Source organism: Pezoporus occidentalis, unplaced genomic scaffold (assembly GCF_034315485.1).
Source record: "Pezoporus occidentalis ecotype Australia unplaced genomic scaffold, CSIRO_AGI_Poc_V1 ctg188, whole genome shotgun sequence".
Taxonomy (NCBI): domain Eukaryota; kingdom Metazoa; phylum Chordata; class Aves; order Psittaciformes; family Psittacidae; genus Pezoporus; species Pezoporus occidentalis.
Window position 1 is genome coordinate 539635 of NW_026913726.1, and position 15575 is coordinate 555209.

Consider the following 15575-nt stretch of genomic DNA (forward strand, 5'->3'; position numbering starts at 1 on the left):
CTGGATGAGCCTTAAGTTCCCATTCAACACAAACCAGGCTGGGATTCTGTGATTCTATCAATATCCCTTTTTGAGCAGGATGTGCATGCAATGTAACAGAAATGTGCTTACATATACTTACGCATATATATTTCACATAAAACGATTTAAGTTATCCCACACAGCCATGGGAAATGTGTAGAAATAAAACCAAGCTTTCAAAGATGAAATACTCTGCAGACAAATATGAGAGATTAAATGGAGCATCTCTATATTCCCTAAGAAGAGTACGTATTCCTCGTATTTACTCAAAGCTTTCTTATGTGAGCTGGATGCAAAACTTCTGGGGACATGAGGGTTTAAAAATGACTTAATTTTGAGGTTTTCAACTGTGTATGTGAGTTGTGTGAAATACTTGGGGGTTAGAGCACTATAAAAAAATGTATATTTCGCAGCATAAATTAGATTAACAGCTGAGTATAAAATCCCTATAAATACAGGGGTTACAAAAACTGCTCATGGGCATTTTTGCAAATCATTCCAATAGGAATTAGTGGGGGAGCTCCACCAAGTTTTCACCCAGCAGCAACAGTGCCTTTGAGATGCAGGGATGTGCTGTGCTGTCACCGTGCCCCGCAGCACCCAAAGGCGGCTGATGCCAGCTCCTGATGTACCCACGGAATCCCAGACTGGTTTGGGCTGGAAGGGACCCTAGAGATCACCTGGTTCCAATCCCCTGCCTTGCCCTGCAGATGTGGTTCCTGCTGGTGTCTCCTGGCTGCCGGGGTGGCTGCTTGCCAGAGCCAGGAGCTGATGCTGCTGTTGCTGCAGCAGAATTGTGCTGAGTGTGTGAACCTGTCGCTTGCCGGCACAGAGCAGCGGCTGTGCTGACCCAGCAGAGGCTGAACACTGATGATCTTTTAGGTCCCTTCCTACCTGAACCATTCTCTGATTCCCTTGGCAAACCGATGCCAGGAGTACAGCTGCAATCGAGGGATTGCCAAAGAAATGAAAACCGGGAGGCAAGAAACTGCATTGTCCTCTGATGCCGGAGGGGAGACTGAGCTGAGCTCTTAGGCAGAAGCTCTTCCCTGTGAGGGTGCTGAGGCGCTGGCACAGGGTGCCCAGAGAAGCTGTGGCTGCCCCATCCCTGGCAGTGTTCAAGGCCAGGTTGGACACAGAGGCTTGGAGCAAGCTGCTCCAGTGGAAGGTGTCCCTGCCCGTGGCAGGGGTTGGAGCTGGGTGAGCTTTAAGGTCCCTTCAACCCAAACCAGGCTGGGGTTCTGTATTTTGTTTACAGTAACACAGACATTTGAAGCAGAGAATGTTTGGTTTCAGCTTAACTCCAAACCACAAATAAGTGTTTTTTCATGAAATTCCATGTGCTTGTACGTATTTTGTAGATTTTTGTCTCTTTTTCCAAATTGATGCTGGGCATTGGGCTAGGATACATCATAAATCAGTCCCAGGACTCGTATGCAGTATTTCGGTGCATAGCACATATCCAGGGAACTGATGACACTGGAGAGCATTACAACCTCAGAATTTAATAGCAATTTTTAACCTGGCACACAGGAGAACTTTGCATTGATCTCACTCTCTTGGTGTTACAAAGACAGCAGAAGTCTTGCTGGGAACTCTCCCTGTGCAGGCAGGGGCTTCGTGTCCTTCACTGCTGTTCAAAGCAGTAGCAAATAACATTGCCCTGGAAAGTGATCCATCCTGGCCAAAGTGGAGCAGGACGAGGGCCAGGATGTGCACAGGAGCACTCGGTCTGCTTGTGGAAAGGTTTTTTCTGCAATTCATTACTGCCACCAACATGGAAAAGGAAAAAACCCTCATTCCTATGCAGTATCTCCAATCCCATACATTATTTCATTGCATTTTATGAATGTTCACTTCAATTCACAATCATTTTCCAATTTCAGGCTTATCTTTCTACTTTACCTACCCAGTGCTTGCTGGGGCTCTCTCCCGTGACAGGCACGGTATAGTGTGCTTATTAATGTATGAAATTTATCTCCAAGCGATGCGCTGGTATAATTGATGTTTTGAACCTTGCCCGCATTAAAACACTCATCCACAAACAGATAAGCAAATGCAATTCAGTGCTGTGATGGGCAAGGACGTAGTACTTCTCCTTAGCTCTCACTGCCCAGTTCAGATCTTTGTCATTGCTCTGGAAGGTGCAAAGTCATTAACAGGCAATTAAAAGCCTGTCTGGCTGGGAGAGCACTTTCAGCAAGCGGTGTTAACCTTTGCGCCTATAATTTCCAGTGTCTGTAGCTGTGAGTGCTCTGATGGATCGCTTTAAGATAAAAATGATATTTAAAATTTGGGGTTTAGGTGGTGAACCCCCTGTGAGCAGTCTAAAACCATCAGTGTGCTCCTTACCGAGAGTGCACTGCTCGGAAGACACGGAAAGATGAGCTCTGAACCAGGCAGTAATTTTCCCCTGAAGGATATAAGCTCCAGGGAGACCTGAGAGCAGCTCCAGTGCCTGAAGGGGCTGCAGGAAAGCTGGAGGGGGGCTTGGGACAAGGGATGTAGGGACAGGCCAAGGGGAATGGCTTTAACCTGCCCGAGGGGAGACTGAGATGAGCTCTTAGGCAGAAGCTCTTCCCTGTGAGGGTGCTGAGGCGCTGGCACAGGGTGCCCAGAGAAGCTGTGGCTGCCCCATCCCTGGCAGTGCTCAAGGCCAGGTTGGACACAGGGGCTTGGAGCAAGCTGCTCCAGTGGAAGGGGTCCCTGCCCGTGGCAGGGTTTGGAGGTGGGTGAGCTTTAAGGTCCCTTCCACCCCAACCATTTTGGGATTCTATGATCTCAGAGTTCTCCCTGCCAGGCAGGAATCCCAGCAGGGAACAGCTGGGAGGTACTGGGATCTGGGGAACAACAGAAGTTGCTGTGTTTGCTGTGACTCCATGTCAAGTGGAGATAAATTAGCTCATGAATGATACAATTGTTCTTGCTCTCTCAGACAATGAATGTTTTCAGTTACAGTGCACTGAGGAGTTACATACACAAGTATCTCAGTGTGCTCTTCATGTTATTTTACATCAGACAGACCAGTTCTCACAAGAGCTCACACTCACTGTCCTTATTGCTATGTAAGAAAGCACACGCTGAGGATCTTACTCCTTGGGTTTAGGTCTTTTGGGAAAGGAGAATTACTGCTTTTTATTTTACTTTTAATTTGCTTATATTGATATACATTATCTAAATGTGAAAAATTCTTTTAATTAGTACCGTGAGATATGTATTAGGGCACAAAACATCAGCAGTGGGTGGTGCGGTGAGCAAGCCTGACAGGTCTCTGTGCCTGGAGGTAGGCTCTCCCACCCTCGTGCACCCACCACCACCACCCCATTAGATGCGGTCAGCCCCAGTCCCCTTCAGCAGCCCGCAGGGTAGGGGTCCCCCGCTCATGGGGTTTGCCAGCATTCATCTCCACCTGGCTGATGCTGCAATGGGCGTGGGAAGCAAGGACACCTGGTGCTGGGCTACCACCTACTGCTGGTGCCTTCAGCCTGCCCTGAGCGCTGGCTTTGCTGTAGGGTGCTGCCGGGGCAGGTCTTTGCCCAGGTGCAGACCATGAGCCCTGATGGTGCTGAAAGCCTTGAGGCCGGGATTTCACCGAGGACCACCCCTGATGTTCTGTGAAGCCCTTCAGGGCAGAGCTGCAATCAGCTCTCATGGGTGTGGAGGCTGAAGGGCTGAGCTTTGGGGCAGGGCTGGGAGAGGGCTCTTGGTCAACTGTATGAGCTTGAAGGGCTCAGGAGCCCTTCAGCCTTAGAGCTGGGGCTCCTGAGCAGCTTCCCCCTGGATGTGTGTTATTTGCAGCATCCTCCAAGCCCCCTGCTGCTGCTCAGGTGCTGGTGTGGCTTCGGGTGGTTTGTGCTCGGCTCCCAGTGATTTCTTTCTCTGCTTATTTCATTTCAGCAAAGCCCTTTGAGAGTGGGCAGTACCTGGACATCTATGGAATTACAAGGGACCAGGCTGGGGAATACGAGTGCAGCGCAGAAAACGATGTCTCGGTCCCAGATGTGAAGAAAGTAAAAGTCACAGTAAACTGTAAGTCCTCTTGTTTCTTTATCTCTAAATCCAATGGAGAAGAGGGATGTGGTTGAGAAGAAAAGGCTAATGTGCTAAACTGCTGTTTGTGGTGGAGCTGTAGTGTGTTGGGTTTGTGTTACAGCAGGGACCTGTGCTATTTGATGGATAAGTATAGTCTTGCCAAAGGAAGGTAAAATACGACTAAGGTTCAAGCTCTCTTTTTGTCTGCTGGTGATAGTGGTGCTGGTGCAGGCTTCAGAGCAGGGTCTCTCACTGGACTGTGGTGATGAGATGGAGGTTTTGGAGACTTCTTTTGAGTAATTGTCTGCATGACTCCTGAGGACTGCCGTGGTTGTTGGGCTGAAGTGCTTCTGGTTTGATTTGCCATGCTTGTGCAACAATACCTGGAGATGAGAAGCTTCTCGAAATGCTGTTTGGGTGATCAGATGGTGCTGAGTCACTGTGGAAGTTTGGAATGGTCCTGGTAGAGGCAGCAGGTTGTTTTGTGTGGTTCTCCGTGGCGAGGGCAGGAGGATGCTGATGGGGTGATGTCCTCTTGTGGTGGCCTTGGTGGGTGACAGCAGGAACCATCAAGGTGCCTGTACTGATTGTTACAGCCCATCAGGTCTGACCATCACACCGAGGAGGTGTTTCCATCTGGGGCTGAACTCGGTTTAGTGCTTGGTGTGATACGAAACCTTCAGAACGGTGTTGTTCTTCCTTCCAAGCTGCAGAAAACAAGTGGGAAGGGAATGGGGATAATTTCTCTCATTTGTTCCAACACTGGATTTTATGTGAAGTGCAATTGCCTAGCTTGTAATTTGTGGCAGTTCCTGGCTGGAATTTTGCCGTGGTGTCTTTACTGGCTGCAAATCTTTGAGGTGTTGCTTTGTGCCTCCCTCCACAGGCACTGTCCCTGTCAGCACGCTGTAGGCAGTGAAGCTGCTTGGCCCAGGTCCCTGCAGGGCTGGTGGTGGGAGATGGGGCTAGCTGCGCTACCTGGGCCTTTATGGGATGCTTCCATGTTCAAAAGCTGAATGACTGTCCTCATTTACATGGCACCAGGGTACTTGTAGTCTGTGCTGTCCTACAACATGGTGAGTCAGTGCACTAATGCTCATAGAGCAGCTGGACCATGCACTGGGTCTCACAGGCAGCTCTCTGTGCTGCTTGGCCACACAGGCTGGTGGCACTGCTGCAGGTGCTGAGGCTCTGACACCACGTGCTGTGACCACCAGCTCTTGTTCTGCAAGTCACAAGCACCAGCCTTGTCTGCAGAGCAGCTCGATGAGGCTCATGTACAATCCATCGCTGCTCTTGCTGCTTCTTTGTCCTCATTGACATGGTCCCATCTACATCAGCTTTGCTGAATTACCAAAAGCAGGCAGTGCTCTGAAAACCAGGGGCTGTGTGGGAGGAAAAACCACAGTGGATGGTGTCCTATGGAGCAAGTGACTTACCTTTTGCACAGTCTACTGATACTGGTAGGTTGTCATTAAGAGAAGTTGTGCAGCAATTGGCATAGGTGTGCCCTGGGGGTTTGGGGTGACACATCTCACCCAAGCTGTACTCGCTCCACCATGGTTTGTGCTGTTAGGTAGGTAACTTCCAATAAGGAGCAGAAGGAACTGTGAACTCAGTCTAATTTCAGGAAAACAAATGGTGCAGCTGTGTTATTTCATACCACAGGGATTTTAACCAGGGTGAAACTGGCTCTCTTGGAAGCTTTGTAGTGCTCACAAGAGAGAGAAGTTGGTAAGTCTGCTTCGTGGGTGTTTGTGGTTTTGAAATAAAATCCCACTATGTGGTAAACTCATGGGATCTCTCCTGAGCCAGGCTGTCATGTGCAGGTCTCCTAGTTTGGATACAAGCATCGACCTAGCTAGCCAAAGCCAAAACTCAAGCTTAAATGCAACAGCCGCTGACATGCCATTGATGTGCACAGTGCATCCCAAGCCATGTCAAAGTTGGAACCTTTTCTGGCTTCAGTTCATGGTTTTCTTAACCTGAGGTTTGAGCCTGTTGGATGTCTGTGGATGGGAAAGCTGACTGATGGTGTTGGGAAGGTGAAGCAGATACTTGAGTAAAGTGCCCAAGCTAAGCTTTGTCCCAGTTCAGCTACCTAGGCTAAACTGGAAGTGTCTGTGGCCATGGTGAGGGTGCATGTGGTACTGTGTCAGATGCAGGCCAACTTCTAAGTCTGCACTGGAGATACGCAGAGTATTTTGCTTTCAGTATTTCTTACAACTAAAGAAAATGGAGAGGGGAAAATAAAACTGAAGCAGTGTGAAACCAGGATCTGGGTACAGCATGGAGCAGTTTGTACACAGGAGCAGTTTGTCATAGTCAGCTAATTGTTAATGCGCTTCTGTCTTCTTGCCAGTTATACGCAATGCAAAAGCACTCCCAGCATCTGCTCCCCGCTAATGATGCTCATCTGTTTTGACCAGGCAGAAAAACAGCACATTGCATTGAGGGGAGGGTCATGCTGGAGCTGGGTGCTGCTGGAGAGCCTGGGATCAGCCCATGGGTGTGTTGATCACACACAGTGGGTGCACTGTGCTGTGGGTGGTGCTGGGCTTTGCTTCCAGCTCCTTGGCATGGGCAGCCCTGGTCCGAAAGGGATGTCATGCCTATGATGAGTAGGATGTTGCCTGATTGCTGTCCGTTGAGGTAGCCTGGCAGCAGCTTTCCATCAGTAAAAGCTCGATATTACATTGAAGAGAGCTGTGGTTTATCTGCTAATCATTATTATTTAAACTTGAAAATAAATTTTATAGAGACTTCTTGTAAAAAGAAGAGAGTGAACCTCCAGGTCCTCTTGTCCTGTGCTGAGCACTTCCTTGAACTAAGTCTTACTAAGTCCTGTTTCTTCAAGGGCACAGAAGATGCTGCAAGGGCTGGAGCAGCTCTGCTCTGGAGCCAGGCTGAGAGAGCTGGGCTGGGGCAGCCTGGAGAAGAGAAGGCTCCTGAAGGGGAGAGCTGAGAGCAGCTCCAGTGCCTGAAGGGGCTGCAGGAAAGCTGGAGAGGGGCTTTGCACACAACAGCCTGTAGGGACAGGCCAAGGGGAATGGCTTTAACCTGCCAGAGGGGAGACTGAGCTGAGCTCTTAGGCAGAAGCTCTTCCCTGTGAGGGTGCTGAGGCGCTGGCACAGGGTGCCCAGAGAAGCTGTGGCTGCCCCATCCCTGGCAGTGCTCAAGGCCAGGTTGGACACAGGGGCTTGGAGCAAGCTGCTCTAGTGGAAGGGGTCCCTGCCCATGGCAGGGGTTGGAACTGGAGGAGCTTTAAAGTTCCTTTCCAGCCCAAATCAGTCTGGGATTCTGGATTGAAATGTCCATCTCCTCTCTCACTTGTAGTGCTTACAATAGAAAATTATCTTGCAAGTAACACATGTGGCTTATGCTTCACCTCCTGCTCTTGCACCCTTGCTGCCTGATGGACCATCTTGTGCTGCAGAAGCATCACTGCATCTCAGAGTCTCAGTAATCCCTGTTTCATCTCTGTATTCCTCCACCATGTCTTGTACAGTGATGTCTTGACACCCCACCTCCAGCACACAGGCTGGTGACAGCCCATTGCTGCATTTGCATGGATATGATCACTTAACTACTGCTTCTGACACCTTATAGTACTGTTTCACTGTTATTAAAGGACCATTCTTTACTGCAGACCTGGTAACTGTAGAATAAATCAAGGTTTTATTGTGCCCGGTTAATAGAATGTATCAATGAGCCCTGAGTGGTTACAGTGGATATAAGCATAATTTTGCATATGGATATTCATCACATCCAGCAGTTGTTCAGCCATCCAAGCATGTACAAGAAAATTACCAGGTTTAAATTACTTTCTGAATTTCGAGTTTCTTGGCTGGGCAGCTTCCACCCATACATAAACACCCAGCTTGCTGCCTGCCTGCCTTCCAGCACGTGGAGTTCACCTCTAATGCCTTTACAGGTTTTCTTTAGACAGTTCCATATTGCACAGCCTGCATCTTCTATTTCATTTATGCCTGTCCCCTGTAATTTTCCCTTTAAAAATAGCGGTTTGAGAATCTGTGGTGCACTCGTCTGCCTGAGTTCTGAGGGGGGACAGGAGGGGAAAAGCAATTGAAACTGCTGATTTCTGAAGAAGGAAAACTACCAAATCAAGTTAAAGTAGATAAGATATAATCCAATTTCATTTGGCAAGTAAATCTTATTAGCGTTTTCCATTACATTTTAATAAAGCAAATACTGATTTATAGGTGATAATATTGAACCCTACTTTGTGTCTGGATTAGCAGGACTTAAATACATTGCCTGAAAGCTGGTCTGAAACTCTCTGTGTGGTGCTGTTGCTTTGCTGACTCCTGGTTTATTGGTGCCACGCTTAAAACGTGTTCAAGGCAGCTGTTAAATGGGACACTCTGCAGAAGAGTTGAGGCTGTGCTGAGGTGGAGAAGAATGGGATGTGTGCAGCAAGAAATGGGCATTTATTTTAACTTGCATGAAGTTGTCAGCTACCCAAGTACATAGCAAATGTGTGCTGCCAAATGGAGCTGTACTGCAGCAGGATTCCTGGGTTTTAGGTAATACACGCTAAGGGTCTGGGTTTCTGTAATGGTATCTCGAGCATCTCCCTTAGAGCTGGGTCCTGCAGACTTCACTGAACTAAGATCCAGTGGCTTTAGAGAGGGGGAAAAGCCGTTCAGTTGAAATTAAAAGGCAATAGTTTAATTCCAACTTGTATGAACCCCACCATGCTGCAAATTGAAGGCCACGTTCAGCCGGGCTTACCAGGGAGGTGAAAATTACAGTTCCTGTGCTGCGGGTGCCCAGTTGGCACGGGCAGTGCTGGTGCGGTCTGGTCCTGCCGGGGATGTTGTCTTGGCTGGCTTGGGGTCTTCCTGGCAGCACGGGAGGGAGGACAGGTCCTCACTGCTGAGCCAGGACACCCAGGAGGTTGTTCTGGCATGAGCTGCTTTGAAGGAAATGATGTCTAGTGCAGCCTGGTCTCGACGTGCAGCAGCTCTCCTGCCTCTGATTGCCACAGTCTGCAGAAGAGGAAGCTCATCTGCCAGGTTTTGGAGATGGTAAATACAAACGATGTAAGGATAACTCATACTACTGTAGCTGTTGAGTCACGTCAGCTTCCAACAGCTTCCTTGCACAGGTATATTCCATTAGATCTGGAAAATACTGAGAATGGAAGATGGAAGTGAATAGATTATATGATCATCTGTAAAAACTGTATTAACAGGGAAAGCTGTGCCCCTGAAGCAGCGTTGCAAGTAGATGTTTGCCCAGGCTGTCCATAAGGTGTCTCTAGGGATTGCAGCTCCGTGGGCAATGTACTTGGTCATAGTCCTTCACTGAGCATCTCTCACAGTGACTAATGTGCAACCACACTGCAGAATTCCTTTGAGGGATGGGGAAACAGATCAGTCTTGCTTGAGATCTCTTTGGAGACGTCAGACTTGTGCTCTCCATGTTCACCTCCTTATGTCCACCAGCCCTAATTCAACTCATCGTTACTCTTGGGTCATGTTTTCTAGGGAATTGACTGAATGTTCCTTTCCCACAGCTGACTTGGTGCAAAGGAAGGGCTTTCTCAAAGGAGGTATTTAAACCTGAGCTAGGATGCCGGGTGAGGTGCTGGGTTGCTGTGGAAGGGTCATTTTGATGCCTATCTGTATATCTGGCGAGGGGACTTGCCTTCCCTGTGAGAGCAGAACACTGCAGGTGGGCAGCCCTGCTCACCTGTCGTGCCTCTTTGCCAGCTGACGAATTCCAAGTGTTGAACTTGCTCCTGTTTGGTTTCATTGGTTTCCTCTATAATTTACCAGGGTTGTTTCAGGGTTCTCTTCCCTGACAATGGTTTTAATGAAAACCTCACCAGCAGCAGGCCCAGGACTGGTGTCTGAGCGAGCAGACCCTGAGCAAAGCCTACAGACAACACACACTCATGCAAAGGGAGCTTTAAGCCAAGCGCAGATTGCTCGTGCATGGGAGGCATGGGGAAATGCCGCAGTTAAGCTGCGGTATCCACAGCTGGCCCCTGCTATGTGCAGGAGCTGCTGACCTGACACCATCTATTCTTAACAAACCTCTTGGTGATTGCTCATCTTGTTATCTTCAGCTGCTTTCACGTCTCTGATTGCTTGAACAGCTTTTTTACGGGGATTGGAGATAAATGGGCTGGCTTGTCATTCCCTGGCTCCTCTTGTACTCCCCTTTCCTGAAAGAGGCTGATGAAGGCAGCATTAGGCACATGCCCTGCTCTTCCAGGAGTTCTTGAATGTAGTTTGGAATATATTTTTGGAGTTTATTAGGCCAATTGGATTTGTATCAGTTTGGTTTACTCCAGTACTTGCTGCATTATTCTTTCCTTGCATTAAATGTGAAATATAAACCCATTAATCGTGGTCAGTGAATTGGTCAAATCGTATGCTTGGAACAATACTGCTTGTGTGCTTCCCGCTGTGATGGTTTGATAAGATATTTTATGCTGTGGGTTTGGTATGTTTGTTGTTTTTTAATGGAAGGAATGCCTGAGCTGCTTGTAGGAATGTGAAGTCCTGGCTTTGGCTTTGCTTGGACAGGTTAGGGTTTGTGCAGAACAGCTGAACTCATTAGCATTTCTTAAAAGTCTGCCTTACTGTTGCTATGGTGCTTTGCATAACATTATGCATAATACTCTGATTTTACTTTGAAATCAGACATACTGTACAAGCCACTCTATCCTAATTATATCTGTAACATTAAACCCACTGGGGAAAAACATGAGAGGACTTCAGTGTTTGTTGGGGCTCCTCATACCTGGGCATGTTGCTGTGACATTGTTCTCCCAGAAAGCACCTTGCTGTAAACTGTTGCTGAGGGAAAACAATTCAATATCAAGTGTTTTTTGGGTTCAGCAAAGCAGATTTCCCTCGATCAAGGTGAATGGTCATTAACTAAAAGGAGAGGACCCAAATCTTTTCTGAAGACCTCGGTGGTCCTCCTCTACATCAGCATAAAATTATTTGGAGCAATATGTACTTTAAATTCCCACTTCTAATATGAGAGGAGGAATGGGGCTTCAGTTTAAGCAGAAATAAATCACTCTGATTCTTTCAGTTTTTAATAGCCACAGATGTGCAGCTTCATGGTTACATCCCTGATGAAATTTAGGACTTGGTGGGTCATGGTCAGCATTGGCTTTAGGAGACCAGGAGTCATCTTGTTGGAGAAATATAAATGTATTTCTATCCATAAGTGCAATATCAGTTTTGTTTTTATTTCAAACAGCATGGACAGCGTATTGAGCAGTTGTATGTGTCTGAGAGTCTGTTTCTGCAATGCTGTTTGATAGCCAGCCTGAGAAGGAGCAGCCTTCTTGTCTGTTGTACCAGAAGCTCACAATAGGTGCTGCATCTCACAGCCTCAAAGACCTGAAACCTCATCACAAATGTTTCCTCTTGGTGAGGGCTCTTCCATCCAATTACAAAGTTGTTTTTCTATTAAACCAGTTAAACCCAGTTCTCTGAAAGAGCAGAACTGCTGAGAAATCACTGTTTTTCTTTAGTGTCATTTGTATTGAGCAAATACACTCATGTTAACCCTTGAAACCGGATTGCACCCACGTAAGATGAAGTCATACGTTCATATTTGACCGTGGAACAGAAAGGTCTTATCTTGGTGTTGCAGTGGTTGACATTCTCCATCTGACTGAAATTCACACATTTAAAGCTGCATCATGTAGGTTGGTCTTTTTTAATCACAAAGTATTTCCCCATATTGTAATGATGGAGAGCAATTTGCAGCCACAATTTCCACCTACTGATTCAGGAGGTAGATGTGCCTTGGAAGGGTGAACTTTACAATACCCTCCTGAAGTACCAAAATCATGCTCTGAAAAGGTAAAAGCACCCTGGAGTGTGGTTTCACTGGCTTGCATGGAACATGTTTTCCTAAATTCTCAGGTTACCATTCAGAAATGGGGGTTTCTGGCTTCAGAGCCACCCTGGAGACCCCTGTAAATCTGCCTGCTGGTTCGTATTTGATTCTCTTAATGGATCAGTGGAGTTCATTGCAGTGTGAGCTTTCCAGAATGAGCTCTTGCTCTATTCAGGTGTGGGTGACGGTCACACTTGTGCACCCCGTGGACCCGCAGGATGGATCAGTTTGCAAGAGTAAGAGATGACCCTGGCCAGGCATAAGCTGTGTCCAAAGCATGACTCCAGACTGTGTCATTTCCCACATGTTTTCGGGTCTCTTTAGGAAGAAAGCTGCAAGGATTGGTCCCCGTTCTTTTTCTGCCTTCCTCTTTCTTTTTTTCCCCCTACCTGACCTGGGGAATGGACAGTGCCCTCCCTTCACCTTTTTCACCTGAAAACTGTTGCAAAGATCAGTTATGTTCTTAAAGGGGGCTGACAAGGAACCTGGAGAGGGGCTTTGGGCAAGGGCCTGTAGGGACAGGCCAAGGGGAATGGCTTTAACCTGCCAGAGGGGAGACTGAGATGAGCTCTTAGGCAGAAGCTCTTCCCTGTGAGGGTGCTGAGGCACTGGTCCCTTGCAATTCAGACCACTGAAGGATTCAATGAAAGTTAGAGCTGTGCCAACACCTTGGGTGGTGGGAATGGTGCTGCTCCATGATGCCCTGTTGGAGGACCATGGAATGGTTCTTTGAAGGGAGCATTGTCAGTCTGCAATGCAGGCAGGTCAGGTGTGGAGGTTCATGTCAGTGCACTAAAACCATCTCTTGACTTGTTTTTCCTGCTGTTGTTAAATATTAACCTAATTCTAAAGATCAGATTCTGCGTTGCACAGATGTTCTAGTTCAGTAGTTATAACTTTTACATCTGAGCTACTATTTCAATTAAGAAGACGTAGGGAGGCCTTCAGAGGAATGATGGAGAGGCCGCTGCCCCTGCAGCATGCAGTGCACAGCCGAGGGCAGAGAAATAACACTGTAATTAGTTTCTATATTGGTGGGTCAAATCTGTGAGACTACAAAGCCACCCACTCCAGCTAAAGGAGATTGGATGCTAGCACAGCCGAGATGAAAACTTTGATCATGTTTTAAATCAATAATAGGAGAGCTTGTCTTCGGGTCCAGCTATCCAGATTTGGAGCTGCAAGCAAAATATTCCAGGTGAAACCATTGCAAGTCAGAACAGGTTGGGTTGTTGGTTTTTTTTTGTGTAAGATTAAGATCTTTGAAGAATTTTCTGCTATTAAAATGGAGCTTTTGGTGTGCACAATGTAATCAGTTTTCCTGCTTTTGGGGTGGGTTATTTCTGGTCAACATTAGGACTTCAGGATTCAAGGTCAGCATTTGTATTCTTATCTACTCAATATGTAAGCGATTGTCATCACTGAGATCACTTGTGTGCACCATATGATGTCCAATCTCATAGCAACACAATGAAAAACAATTTCTACCATTTCACTAAAAACTGGTCATATATCTAAAACCACCTCAGTTGCTGGGGTGGAGAAAGAATGTGTTTGGTTGGAAGGAAATCTCTCCCTTCCCACTGATAGGGAAAGAAGCCTCTTGTGAAAGCAGTGTTTGTCATTTTATGTCCTTTGGGTATTTTTATTAACATTTCAGGAGTGAGATTAAAACAATATAGTTCAAGTTTGTGACTCGAGTGTAATTTGGCTCCTAAATTAACATTGATTTCTTGCTGTGGTGCAATAGTTGACTATTAGGTTCTGCAAACTGTGGCACAGTTACTGCTTATTTCTGAAAAGTACCGCTCATATTGAAGCGTGACAAAGTTGATTATAATGTTCCTTCATGTAGATGGCATTCTGCTGCCACAGCACATAATCAAGGGCTTTGGCAAAATGAAACGAGGGGCTTGTATCTGAAGAAGTTGGAGTATTAGTACTCAGGATATCTTGCCAACAGTTGAGAGCATTTTTCATCTTCTTAAGGAAAAATCCCTGCTTCGCACTGCCAAGTGATTTTATTATTGTTATTTTCTATTATAGCTATCATTATCTGGGGAGTTGGGAGCTGCACCCTGTGCTTGCCACTGATGCAGTGCAGATGTGGGAGGGCAGTAGCCTGTGGAGTGAGCTCCTGCTTCTCTCCATGAAGATCCAGATGCTAGCTTGAGCCATGGCATATGGGGCTGCAGGACAAGGATGCAGCTTGGCTCCTTCAGTGGAAGAGGGGATGATGCTCCAGTGTAATGGAAGCATTGCTGCTGCATGGCCCAGCTTTTGGCAAGAGTTTAAACCACTAAAAAACACCTCGGGTTCTTCCTTCACTGTGTGAGGAGTGCCTCCAGCACCAGTCTGTGAACCACGTTAAGGAGGTAAAGGGCTATTACAACATGTGCAGACAAATCCCTTTTCAAGCACTGTTTTCTTGGGAAGCAGAGGGTCTGACCAAGCTATTAAAAGATCGTTTCTGTTGTTCAGATCTGGACTTTATTGTTTCAGGAGCCAATGGGTGCTGATTATTTGTCACTTGTGGTTAATTCTGAGGACTGCCATGGTTACCCATCTGAGTGATCTCTGCTCCCCATCCCTGGGGGAAAAAAGTCTTTTGAATAAAAAGTTACCGATTTGCACACGTTTACACTCTGCCAGTAGTTATAGGTACACATATGGTATAATTATGGTATACCACAAATGCAGTTCATGGATTATGCATTTCTGGGCTGGGCTGTAACATATGCTAGAGCATTCATGACACACACTCCTAATATTTGTGAAAAGTATTGACAATGATATATTGTTGATGGCTGTCGCACAGGCACAAGGTAAAGGCTTGGGGCTGCTGGCGGAAGTGTGAGGACCACATCATGAATTTGTGGTTAAAAACATCTATCAAGCTTTTTCTCTTACAGCTTTGGGGTGTTTTTTCCACTTCTGCTGTTATTTTAAAGACAAAACAAGGCTGCAGTGAGATTTGGGCCAGCTTGGTGCATTCACCTCTGGTGAAGCTGCCTTTCTTCCAGCTCTTTGTCCTGGCGTCAGGAGGAGCAGCAGTGTGTTCTTTGGGCTGGCTCCCTGCATGGTCCGTGTGTGGCTCCCTGTCACCTTCAGAGGTGCTAAAACTTCACATCTGCAGGTGAGCTGCAGAGCGAGGAGGGGTTTGAGTGGATGGGGAAGAGCTCTCCTGGGCAGTCCCTCCTGCCTGGAGGGAGTGCTTTCCCCCAGCTCTAAACCAGGGCTGGCTCTTCAGCCTCCAGGTGATCCCACTTTAAATACCACTAAAGTACAGTGCAGGGAAATTGAAGTCTTACAAGAAGATGACTCATCTCTAAAGAGCTTACGCATTTCAAGAAGCAATTTGAAGTATAAAGCAGACTGTGTTAGACTCCAAACTGGAGCCAAAATTAATGGAGAGCTCTTCAGCTTCCAGGAGTGTTCACTTGCCCAGATTGCTCTTCAGCAAAAACAATTACTTAAGGTATTTCTTGTAATAGTCAACACACTGGAAAGCAATATTTCTCCTAGTAATTGTAGTATTCCTTGTTGCTGTGGGTCCAGGAATGTTTTTCTTGTCCATTGCTAGCATGGCGCCTCTGAGGCGATAGTCTAAAGAGGGTTTGCATACA

General features: G+C 46.9%; 1 protein-coding gene across 2 annotated transcripts in view; it reads left to right on the plus strand.

Moving 5' to 3' along the window:
- NEGR1 (neuronal growth regulator 1) overlaps window positions 1–15575 on the plus strand; it is a 272552-nt gene that overhangs the window by 181066 nt on the left and 75911 nt on the right. For both annotated transcript variants that reach the window (XM_062616104.1, XM_062616105.1), the window contains exon 4: window positions 3919–4050. In XM_062616104.1, the coding sequence (XP_062472088.1) occupies window positions 3919–4050 (132 nt within the window). The remainder of the gene's footprint in view (window positions 1–3918; window positions 4051–15575) is intronic.